Source organism: Olea europaea, chromosome 2, assembly GCF_002742605.1.
Source record: "Olea europaea var. sylvestris chromosome 2, O_europaea_v1, whole genome shotgun sequence".
Classification (NCBI taxonomy): Eukaryota; Viridiplantae; Streptophyta; class Magnoliopsida; order Lamiales; family Oleaceae; genus Olea; species Olea europaea.
In genome coordinates, this window is record NC_036238.1 from 22,349,058 (window position 1) to 22,361,546 (window position 12,489).

The 12,489-nt window shown below is 31.7% G+C and overlaps 1 protein-coding gene across 1 annotated transcript in view; it reads left to right on the plus strand.

Annotated features, from left to right (window-relative positions):
* Nucleotides 1-4,773: 4,773 nt before the first annotated feature.
* LOC111373834 overlaps nucleotides 4,774-12,489 on the plus strand; it is a 10,859-nt gene continuing 3,143 nt past the window's right edge. Inside the window, exons 1-10 of the mRNA XM_022996415.1 lie at nucleotides 4,774-5,044; nucleotides 5,659-5,698; nucleotides 5,826-5,890; nucleotides 6,014-6,094; nucleotides 8,366-8,446; nucleotides 9,205-9,366; nucleotides 9,432-9,530; nucleotides 9,608-10,950; nucleotides 11,347-11,573; nucleotides 11,974-12,209. Coding sequence (XP_022852183.1) covers nucleotides 4,886-5,044; nucleotides 5,659-5,698; nucleotides 5,826-5,890; nucleotides 6,014-6,094; nucleotides 8,366-8,446; nucleotides 9,205-9,366; nucleotides 9,432-9,530; nucleotides 9,608-10,950; nucleotides 11,347-11,573; nucleotides 11,974-12,209 — 2,493 coding nt within the window. The 5' untranslated portion in view covers nucleotides 4,774-4,885. The remainder of the gene's footprint in view (nucleotides 5,045-5,658; nucleotides 5,699-5,825; nucleotides 5,891-6,013; nucleotides 6,095-8,365; nucleotides 8,447-9,204; nucleotides 9,367-9,431; nucleotides 9,531-9,607; nucleotides 10,951-11,346; nucleotides 11,574-11,973; nucleotides 12,210-12,489) is intronic.

The window sequence follows — 12,489 nt, forward strand, 5'->3', positions numbered from 1 at the left end:
TAAGAAATGTTTAAAAATTGTTATATCACTTCCTGTATCAATTAAGGCACAAGTTGTTATATTTGTTTCTACTATAGTAACTTGTATATATACTGCTAATGGAAAACTTATTTGATTATTCATTCACTTCCTATTTTACATAATGTAGTTTGTCATTTATGAGTTATATATAACCCTTCTCTTTTTATACTATAATCTTCTAATTCATTTAAGAAATTCATTCCTAATAATATATGAGGTTCAATATCCATACTTTCATCCAAATAACATGGTACTAAAAGATCAATCCCACCTATTTTTATTGGTACCTTTACCTTTGATTCTGTAATATATAGTTGTCCATCAAAATTCCTGTATTCATATAGTTCTGTTTTGTAAGTCATTAATCCTTCATTTTTAGTTGCAGCCATATGACATTCTCCAGCACCTGTATCTATCAATATATTTCATCCTTTATATACCTTCTACCGTTGAAATATTTTCCTTTTATTTTCATATTTCCAATATTTTCATGAGGTTTTAGTTCTTTTATACCACTAGTTTCTCCTAAATATTCTTTTTTATTAGGTAGTCTAAGACTTTTTGATTTCTTTATCAACCTTCTATTATGAAATGTTATTTTATAATCTTCTTCTTCTCTTAACTCTGTTATTTCAGGCTTATTTTTAATTATATTAAATTTATACTCTTCTGAAAATAAGATTTATTTGTTTGTTTGGTTCCACTATTTTACTAATATCTTTACATTACTTATAAATTTCTATGTATGGTTTATTAGAATAAATATTCCCATAATTAGAAATAGTAAATGTATATGATGCCCTATATTCCATAGTCATAATTTGGTATCTTGGTTCCATTATATCATTTTTATGTAATTTGAAATGTAATCCTAAGACTTCATTAAAATTTTTATCTTTCAATGAGACACAATATTTTGGGTAACAAGTAAATATTAACTTTTGATATGCTAAATTTCCTTCTATAATTCCTAAATGACCATCTTCAAGATTTATAATTCTTCCATCGTGTAAACTTACAGTTAATGGTGAATCTATTCATTCCCTAAATAAAGATTTAAACATTATTTGTATTCCTACTAAATAAACATATTTGATCTTTTCACTATGTTTTTTTACTTATTTTTTATAATAATTCTGATACTGTACTTTTTGTTAAAAGGTTTATTTTATGTGTTCCTTGCGTTGTCTTGACATCTGTAGTTTTTTCAATCTTATGGTATTCATTTATTGTTATTCCTTTTCTTCTCCATATTTTATCTAGAATTTCCCATTTTCCTATTTTCAAATCTAAGGATAACTTTTGTATTTTCTTAAATTTATTAGTATCAAAAGTTACTTTTAATCCATAACCTTCTATTCCCTCATATTCTTGGATTTCTATATTATTATTTTCTATTTTTTCAATTTCTCTATTCAGATTCCAATCCATTATCTTCTGAATCTACTTCACTTATAAATATTTCCTAATTATTATAATGTTCAATATCAGATATTTCACTTTCTATTTCAAAATAATCATTTTGTAATATTCTCACTTTTTTCTTTGTGCAATCAGGACTTATATGACCTATTTCTCTACAATTCCAACACTTACATTGTTTCTTATCTTTCTTATAAGGTTTATTTTTCTGTATATTATTTTTTCTTTTATAATATTTTCTTCCAAGTTTTATGTATTTTTTCTTAAAATTTCTATATTTTTTAAACTTTCTGTTTTTATACTTTCTTTTATTTCTTTTTTTAGAATTACATCCCCATCTTATAGGTTTTTTCATATCTTCACAACATATTCTAGTTAATTTTTCTGATTTTTTCAATAATTGTCTTTGTTGACATATATATGCAAGTCTTTCAAACAAGAATTTTATTCTTGATCCTAGTGTTCTAGGTATTCCTATATTTTCTTTAATATATTTTTCAAATTCTATTTTAAAATATATTCCCCATGATCTTGGTAATTTATTGTAATACATATCTTGATATATTTCTTGATTTTCATTACTATAAAATTGAGTATAATAGTAATTCTTGAATTCACAAGTATATTTTTTAATTTTACACATATCACAAATTGTTAAATTAATTAACTTAACTCTTGCATTATCTTTTTCTCGTATTGCTTCTTCTTCATAATTTCTTAACCAATTTTCTCCTAAGAATTCATCTGTAATATATCTACTAATCTTTCTATTCCTAGTTTATCTGACTTTATTATTTCTGTTTGTACATTTCTGTTTATTAATAATTTTGTATCACTACTAATTCCTTCCCACCAATTTCTAACATTTCCTTCAAAAGATGCAATTAAAAAATCTATCATTCTTTTAGTATTTTTTTCATGTGTCATCTTTATTATATAAAAAGAATAATATCATTGAGTATGCCCATGTTATTAAGGCTTTCTTAGTGTCTATTTTGCAATCTAGGTCTAATTTTGTTCTTCCATGGTTAACAGGTTTATCATAATTATTATTTAATTCAAATCTATTACTATATTTATTTCCTTTAGACGGTTGTTTATCTCTTATTTTATCATAAAATTGTCTATGTGGTTTATTATACATCGGAGCATAACTTTTATTTGGATCTATTGATTCTTGTTTAGAGGTTCATACGTGATTAGGTTCTCCTCCAGTATTCATTAAGATTTGATATTCATCATCTATACTTTCTAAACTTAAATGATCAAAATTATCTATAAGTAGATCTAATTCTTCATTCATTTTCTTTGTCTTGATTTTCTTTAATTTTTTGTTTACTTAACATTTTTTCTCTAGATTCCTCTTCTTCTAATATTTTAGGTAACATATTTTTCCTAAACTCATCATCCATGCTTCCTGTTTCTATTATTAAATTGTCTCTTTCAATATGTTTTTTCCCTATTCTGGTTATTTCTTTTTCTATAAATTTTTTATCTATTCTATTATTCTTTTCTTCATTTTCTTTTAATTTTCTGACTTCAAGTTTCAATATATTTGTATCATTTCTTGCTTTTTTATTTCATTCTTTATTTCTTGTACATCATTTATTAATGTTCTTATTAAATGTTTTAATTTTTCCATATGTTCACTGATTGACATTTTCTTTTATCGATTTTTTGATTGACAATAATAAAATACTATATACTCAGTATTTTTACAATCTCTTATCATTTTATCATACTTTTGTTTTATAACTTCAATATTTGTTAGTTCTTTTAATTTTTCATAATACCTTGTTTTTTTTTTTATACATTTCTTGTTTTAATTTTAATATTTGTTTTTCTTTAGTTTTAGTTATATCTCCAAATATTAATAATTCATCTAAAATTTTATTATTTATTATTCTTATTCTTCTTAACTTTCTTTCTAAAATATTTTTAGTTTCTTCCATTATATTTTTATGATGATTCAAATATTTCTCTATGATATAATTCATTTTCAAATACTTCGATAATTATTTCATATGTACGTCTATCTTTGATAAATCCTACAATTAATTTACGTAATATTTGTTCCTTTATCTCTCTAGGTAAATTCCTAGTTACATATAATGTTATTATTTTTAATTTATTAGGGATAGAGTTGAAAAATATATAACATCCTTTTTCTTCAATACATTGATAATAATTATTTATTTTTATGATTTCCATAATAATTTTTTTTTCAGATTACTATGAAATCTATTTCACTCTGGATTTCTTCTAATATATATATGCTCTTATATTATTCAAATAATATCTTTTTAATTATTTTTTCTTTTAGTTCTAAAGGTAGATTTTTAATTACTCTAAAAATTTCTAATACTTCTTTTATGTCTTTACTATATGTTCCAACTATATTATCTTCTTCGATATAGCATTTTATATTAAAATTATATTTTACCTGATACCTTAGTCTATTTTTATAAGTTTCAATAATTTCTAAAATCATAAACTTTTAAGTCTTTCTTTATCTTTTCAACAATTAATTTTATTTATTTTCAATATCTTTTAGGTAATTTATTTTTATATATTTTCTCATGATCTCTCTGACTCTGATACCAACGGGATGAATGCTACTATGAGCGGACAAAAATCTAATAATAAAAAATCTAATAATCTAATATTCTAAAAATTCTTTTATTTTTGTTTTAGTTAATCTATTTGTTATTAAGCGTATATAAAATCTTAAGGTAAGGTTAAAAACTAATTTTTTGTATGCTTGTGGTAATTTATTTTTTATTGGCCTTCTCATAAATTTTTAAGTAATTCTTCAAAGTTTAGTAATGTTTGAGAATTTATAATATCAACATCTGTTATCATATCTATGTCTGTTCTAAAAGGTATATCGTATTTTAAGATATTTTTCTTCCTTTTTTCTAATTTATTTATGATACCTTGTATATCTTTTATGATTATTGATCTTACAACTCCTTTAGCAAAATTTTCTAATAAGTTTTCTTTGAAACACTTTAATATTTCTTGTGATACATATAATTGTTCTTGATATCTTATCTTATCAATTTCTTTGTCAAACTTAATTTCTTTTTTATTTTTAACAACTTTTTATATATTACATGGTCCTCTCTCATATTTGAATTTTTTCATTTTATAATTATTCATTAATAATTCTTTCAAATTTTCAGAAAAATTATTTGTTAATTTTTTAAAGATTTAGATAGAAGATTTTTATTATGAAATAAATTATTTTTAATATTTGTTTAAGGATATTTTAGATAATTCCAAATATTTGAAAAAGTCAAGCCTATTTTGAAAAATGCCCTCTCTAGTCAATTTCATGTATTTCCCACTCCGCTTAGCTCTTTCACAGTAACAATTTGCATACATTGAGTTCTAACATGTTCGTCTGAATTTGATTTGTGAGGGATCAATCAGTCGGAAAATGGGGGTTTCATTTAAGGTCTCCAAAACCGGTAAGAGGTTCCACCCCAGACCGCTCGAGTTAGACGCCCCCGTCGGAGGAGGAGGAGGAGAAGACACCATAATTTCATCCTCAATTCAGAAGAGCGATCCCAATTTCACTACCACCCGAAATCTCACGGTAAAACATATAATTAAAAAAGTTCGATGCCTTGGCATCAATTGAATTATGGTCGGAACAGGTACATACAGAGGAGGGTTTGTAGAATGAGCTTAACCTTATTCCAAGTTTTGCACTTTTTCTTCCTTTTTTTTTTGTGGAATTTTTTATTTTAATTCAGTGCAGATTTCCGTTGAGGTTTTTTCTTTGTGGGTTTCACCGTAAAAAGTTTCATAGCTTTGTTGATTTTTCGCTCTGGATATGGATTATTTATTTATTTATTTTTTATATCAATTCTTTATATTTTAGCCTTCTCGATATGGATTTATCTTTGATTTTTAATATAAATGATCAAATATTTTAACTGAGAAAAAAAAATCTGTTCAAGTCGATTCTTTTGCCGTTAATTTTGGATAATAAATTGCAGGTCCAATATTTTTAATTTTTATTTTTCTAAATTCATTAATTAATTAATTTATGTTTTTAAGCTTTAGCTTAGTTTGCAAAGGAACTTGTTCATTTAGATCCTCAAAGATTAAACTTCTATGTGAAACTTTGAATTTATCTGTTTGGACTTTATATTCTTGCAAAAAGTTGATCAATTTTATGATATGAATTCTATTTTTGAGTCACAGGTCGAGGCTGATAAGAATGGTGGTGTTACTGAAATCTCTGGTAAGTATTAGTTTCTGAATTCCTTTTTTAGGTCCATTTGGAAATGTCATTTTCTGTACTTTCTGGTTCTAAGTATTTTGGGTTTTGTCTTCTGATTATCGAACCTTTTGTCCCCCTTTTTTTACAGATAATGATGTGTCATTCACCCTTAGCCTATTCCCAGACGGATATTTAATGGGGAAGCCGGTGGAGGTGTGTTTATAATCACTTTAAATGGTGAAAAAAAAGTAATAAATCAGTCCATGTAAAAAAACAAAAATTTGTGGGAAGCTCTTGTGTATTGGTGTTTACTTCAATTATATTTCAAATTTTCAGAATGACCAGAGTCATCAGACTCCTGTTGATGTTCCAAAGTTATTGCACCCATACGATAGAGCATCCGAAACTCTATTCTTGGTAAGTAATGCACTTTGTAGGTTTATTTATCAGTGAAAGCATGTAGCACATCTTACACTTCGTTTAAAGCATGTTACTGCTTACTCATTGTTTGAGGCTATTGGCAACACTGGAAATGCTAAACATATGAAGTGACCTGAGAGATTCTTGCATTTAAGATCCCTTGCTTACTTGGAATTAAATTTGATTATTGAACTGCTCTTTGCATGACACGTATTGGACATTGATACGTCGCCTTAGTAGAAGTGTCCGTGCATCACAAATTCCAAGTAATGACAATCATTATACTTCTACTCCTCAGCATGTCCCCACAGCTCGCTTGCCATGTTGGAATGCAGCAATAACTGACTAGCAGACTTCATGTAACACTTTCACGTAAAACATCAACTCATTTAAAGCTAGGGTGAAATTAAAAAAATTACAATTTCATATTAATAACCTAATACGATTCCTTTACATATGTACTGATGCTTTTCCTTTTTGAATATTTCAATAAAATTGCCACTTTCTCAAAATCGAAACTTTTAATTCCCTGTCCTGAAATAGCTTCCATTAAAATAATGATACAATCGTTGAAGATTAATAGAAAATCTAGTCTTCCATTCTCAGAGAATCTGCAGTCCATTCTCTCCTATCCCGGAAAGGCTCCCAAGACTTATTTCTCACTCCACGGACATCATCACCGCCATCCCCTTCACCCCAAACCACACTGTCCACCACCACAAACACCTATTATCATCGTCACAATTTTGCCCCTAATTAGAGGCACAAGCAAAGTCAATCCTAGATTCCTCCAGCCTCCAAAATGATGCAGGGAGGGTAGTAGAAGAATAGAAACGGGTGTCGTTTTGTTGGATGTAGATTTATAATTTGAGCCGCTCTTTATATTTAAATAAGATTTGGAGATGAATAATGTTGGTAACAGCAGCGTGGGATGAGGTTTTGGTTGCCTTATCTGATGGTGTTTTTGGATGGTTAAAATGACTTCTTTCATTTTCTATTTCTCTTGCCTTTTTTCTTCAACATCCTAGATGCAAATTGATAAGTTTTCTGGAGATGGTGGTTTTAGTGGTCTTGAATGTTTTAGGTAGCGTTTTTTTTTTTTGTTGGCCGCACCTTGGTGGGGTTGTGTGTACAACAACCTTTTAAGTAGAGGAGGTAAAGTGCTTGTGAACTTGGTGAAGTATGGTGTCACGTTAGTTGGATTTTTGGAAGATGATCACACCAAGTAGAGGGGATGTGGAAATGTTGGTGACTTTCTACTGGATGATCATTTTTTTTTTTTTGGGGGTGGGGGGTGAGTGTTGGAAATTTTGAGATGATTTTTTTCCCCATAAACTGGCCCTCTTTGACACAGTTCGAGTCATACGCTCTACTCAAATACTTGTCCAAGCTAGACTCGGTTATGAAATGGAGGGACTTGTTAATCATGAAAACTGAACGATTGATCCAAAAAAATTTGTCAAAAATATAGTTTTTAATTTTTAAAAGAATCAAAAGTTTGAATTAGAAACCTCTTTGTTCATAAGTGGAATTTACTAAAGACTAAATAAATAGACCTACAATATGCAAAAACAGGAGTGGAGAAACATTTATTCATTTAATGTAATTCTTCACACCTTTGACCATACAATGGCACGCAAATAGAATCAATTATTCAAATAATGAAGCAGAGTAAGATAAGAATCCATCAAGTTTGTTTTCTATCTTGAATGTACCTGCCTTTTTCCTTGGGGGAGAAAAAAAAAATGCAACAAGTTGGAGCTGCAATGGAACAGTAGAACTGTTATGACCATTCCAGTTCTGACTTGGCTGAGTCTTTGAACAATGATGTAAGATATTCTCATCGTATAAGCTTAAATATGCTAAAGTATATTACAAAAAGATTTGGATCACCAAATTTAGTGTTTGAAATTGCTAGCGTATCACGTGTTAGAGTGATGGTGTTCATTTACAGCATGAAACGATTTAGTCATCTTGAGTAACTCTTCCTCCCATGATGATTGTGGCATGCCTAGTTATCAACCACACAAATGGTAATACCGGTTGAGGAGGATATAAATCCTTAACTAGAAACAGCAGCATAGGTTATATTTCGTATAGAGAGTTTTGCTTGTGGTTGCAATAATTTGTCTATACAGAAATTGTTTTTGCTCACTGTGAATTTCTTTGTTGTATCTACAGTTCCTCAGTTTTATCTTCAATGGTTTATCTAAAGGAATTTGTCTTGTATAAGTTTTTGATTGTATTTATGCAATTTGTTATATAAAGGCAATTGAGTCCGGGCGACTGCCTGGAGACATTCTGGATGATCTACCATGCAAGTACATTGAAGGGACACTTGTCTGTGAGGTATGTTATCGGAAAAACTTCAAAGCAAATATAGTGTGAGATGGTTATCTTATCATGGAAATAATTTCTAATCTGTACTATTAATTGGAGTGTATATCTACATGAGGATATGATGTTATGACAAATTATTAATGGTACAGTTACTGCATATGAAGCATGCTTGCAAACAACCTTCCACTTAAAAGATATTGGAAAAAATTCTGAAGCTTAATCATTATGTCCACTTTTTTTGCCAACAATTATTAAAAACCTTCATTTTTCTTTATACCCTTTTAGTAATCTTTCATGATTTGTGGTCTTCTCTCTGCACTACCACCTTTGCTTTTGCCTCGTTCCAACCAAAGTAGTCCTGCTGCTGTTGTGTTGGTGATGCCTTTCCATTCTCTTGGATGGCTCAAGCAATTCTGTTTTATTGGATTTGTAGAACCTAATTATACTGTGCACTTTGTGTGTTTAATCCATAATATGGTTTATCTATGTTCTTTAATTGCTTTCAATTTTCATTTATATTGCACTCAGCTGTCGGGATTAAGCATTTAAACCATAGTAAATGGTTGATCCGTCAAATTCATTGCTTCTTTATTTGTTCAATACTTGATAAAATGAATGGGGGAATGGAGTCCATGTAGGTTTTGAGTTAGAGATAGTAATGGAGACAGTTATTCTAGTCACATTAATATCGATCATTTATTCGGCATCAAAGACATTTGGAATTTCGGAATTTCGAGAATTTGTAACATTGGATGATACTTCTACAGGTGCGAGATTACCGGAATTGCTCTTCTGAAAAAAGGATTCATGTGCCTTCTGGGGATGCTTCACCTAGTGTCCTTAGAGTGCGTCTTAGAATGTCTTTGGAAAATGTAGTAAAGGATATTCCATCTATTTCCGACGATAGTTGGACATATGGAGATCTGATGGTAAGTGAACCGTTTTTCTTGTTGCATGCACCAGGAGATAGTATCCTTATGATGTTTGTGTGTAGGAAGTGGAGGCCCGGATTTTGAAAGCTGTACAACCACAACTTTGCCTGGATCCAAGTCCAAAGCTGGATAGACTCAGTGACAACCCAGTTCCTGCTAAGGTGCATATGCAACTTGATTTATCTTATTTTTGTTGTAAGGATATTATTTATTTTAACATGATGCACCTTATTTGCAGTTAAATTTGGCAGTGCACAGCATGAGGAGAAAAAGATTGAGGCAGATTCATGAAGCTACCATCTCATCGAATAATAAAATCCATGGGAAAAGGGTATGCCTAGATAAAGTTCCCGAAAGTTCAAGGTTGGGTGACTGGCGACCCTTAATGCAGCAGTCTGTCCAAGAGAATTTGAACACTCAAAATAATGTTCCAAGTGCAATGCTTCCTCTAAGGACCAACAGCTTTGGGTCAGATGTCTCTGTTTCAGCATCTTCTCTGGTATCCCCCCAGTCAAAATTTCAAATGGGGGTTGGGAGCCCAAGCCTTCTGCAGGATAATCGGCCTGGAGCTCAATTGAATGCATCAATTGCTTCACCAGCTGGGCAGGATATGATATCACTCACTGATAATGGCGCTTCTTGTGTTCATTGCAAGAGAGAAAACCAAGATGGGCAACTATCTCCACTTTTAAGCAAGAGGGGTAGGCTTATGGCTACAGGTGTTGATGGTAGTCAAAATGTAGCACAACAAATGGACAGCTTCAACGGACCAGATTCACACTGGAAGAATACATTAATGCAGCAGCAATCTGTTGCAAGAGGGATTCAGTATGCTAATAATCCTATGAAAAAGTTCTCACAGCAGGTGTTTGAAGGAGGTCTAAATCAGGATATTGGGACAATGCCGTTTACCGCTGGACAGCAAGGAATGAGATATGGGTTAAAGGAAGAACCAATTGAGACAGAGAGATTGGACAAAACAGATCTCTGTCGAATTCATATGGCAGAATCAGGAATAGCCCATATTGATTCCTCACAGTCACGATTACAGCAAAGAATGCCACAGCAATTCGGGAGAGCTGGTTTCCTCCAGCCTCCATGGAATAGTCTTGGTCAGCCTCTTGATAATAATTCTAGAAAGGAGGATTTCCACAAGAGAAAACTAGTTCAAAGTCCTCGTGTATCTGCTGGAGGTTTACCTCAATCTCCCTTGTCATCAAAATCTGGAGAATTCTCCAGCAGTTCAATAGGACCTCAATTTGGAGGTGGTGTGACTAGTGGACTTGTCTCATCCCAAAAGGAGAAGTCTGCAGTGACTTCAGTTCCTCCCATTGGTGTTGGTGGCACCGTGCCTTTGACTTCCAGTGCGAATGAGGCAATGCAACGGCAAAACCAGGCACAAGCTGCTGCAAAACGTAGATCCAATTCTCTCCAAAGAACCGCTGCAATTAGTGGAGTTGGTTCTCCTGCTAGTGTTAGTAATATGAATTCTATGATAAATGCAAACAGTCCTGTTGGAGCTCAATTGGCGGACCAAGCCATGCTAGAAAGATTCTCGAATATTGAAATGGTGACTTCGAGGTATTTCTGTCAATCAGGCTGCCATTATTTTTAGACTTGTACCACATATATTGGATAAAAGTACTCTTGCACTCCTGACATAAGTTCTCAAATCTCAACTACTTTGAAATCTAGTATGCATAAAAGCTTGAAGACTTACTTAATGGGGGTTCTGACTTGTCAATTATTTGCTCAAAGTAATTAAAAAGAGCCCAAACCAATTAGACTTCTGTGTAATGCGAGTGGAATAGAACATTATAGCTCTTATATTGCCTTCCATGAGAAGTTCCCAAGTAGAACTGTCTAGGGAGAACAAATTATCAAAAATTGTTGGTTTATCTTGATTTTTCCTTTAGTATCTTGTTGAACAGGCCCTTATTTCTCGACTGCTCATTTCATTTTCTTTTTCTATTTCAGGTATCAACTTAACAGCAAAAAGAACAAGGTTGATCAGTATCCTATCGGGAAACCAAATACGTTTTCTGCTCAACAGCTGCTGCTTCATCTTTCCAGTGATTCAAACAATGAGAATTTGAAAGATGAAACACGTAAAATGCCATTATCAAGGTCCCTTGTAGGTGGGAGCATGAATGTTCCCAAGACAAGGATCTTAAACTTTGTTCAGACGGAGCGTGTTCTTCAAGGTTGGTTGACTATAAATTCCTGATTGTGATGTAGAATAGATTGAGGGGAAAAGGCAAGGAGGGGAGAAGAAGCAAGAAGAGGAGGAGAAGAAGAAGAAACAGAACAGAAGCAGCAGCAAGAGACTAGGAAAGAAGAAGAGGAAATTAGGGGAGAAGAAAACTTTTTGATTCAATTTCTCAATCCCTTGTGCCCTTGAAATTACATTACCAAGTCTTATAAATAGAGAAACCAATAAACCTAAAAAGTAAGTGGGCTTGGGCCAAACCCTATAATACAAGCCCAATGAAATAAAACAATAGTAAATGATCCACAAGAAAATAAGCTAGCCCAAACAAGTGATGTCCTCATCAGATTGGCTAGCACTTTGTGATGGTGACTGATCCTTTCACTGTATGTCAGGTAATGGTTATCAACTCATTCCAAAAGCACGGACTAGGATGATCATGTCAGAGAAGTCAAATGATGGTTCTGTGGCAATTCATATTGGAGAAATAGAGTATGCTGACTATTTGGCTACAGAGGATTACCTTCCAACATTGCCAAATACTGTGAGTATGTCTATTTGCTTGTTTATTGTGGTTCACAGAACAGATTGTGTTCCAGACAATTTATTTGTTTCATCATATGTTAACATATAAGTATTGTCTCCTTAGCTTAATTTGGCTTCAGTGTCAGAAATTCCCACTTATATGCACACAGGCACATAAAGAGGAGAGTTCCTCCTCTATTGTAGCTGACCCAAAGAAAAGTAGTGGTGCAAATTCTTTGGCAGGTCTTGTGGGGATGTAGCCAGTGCGAAGCAGTGTTTTGCTCTCTAGAACCGACTACAAAGGCTTGTGAATGTAATAGTATCAAAAGGAAGGAGGGAAACCCCTCCTATCCCCTCCCCTCCCCCACAACTCCAACACACACACA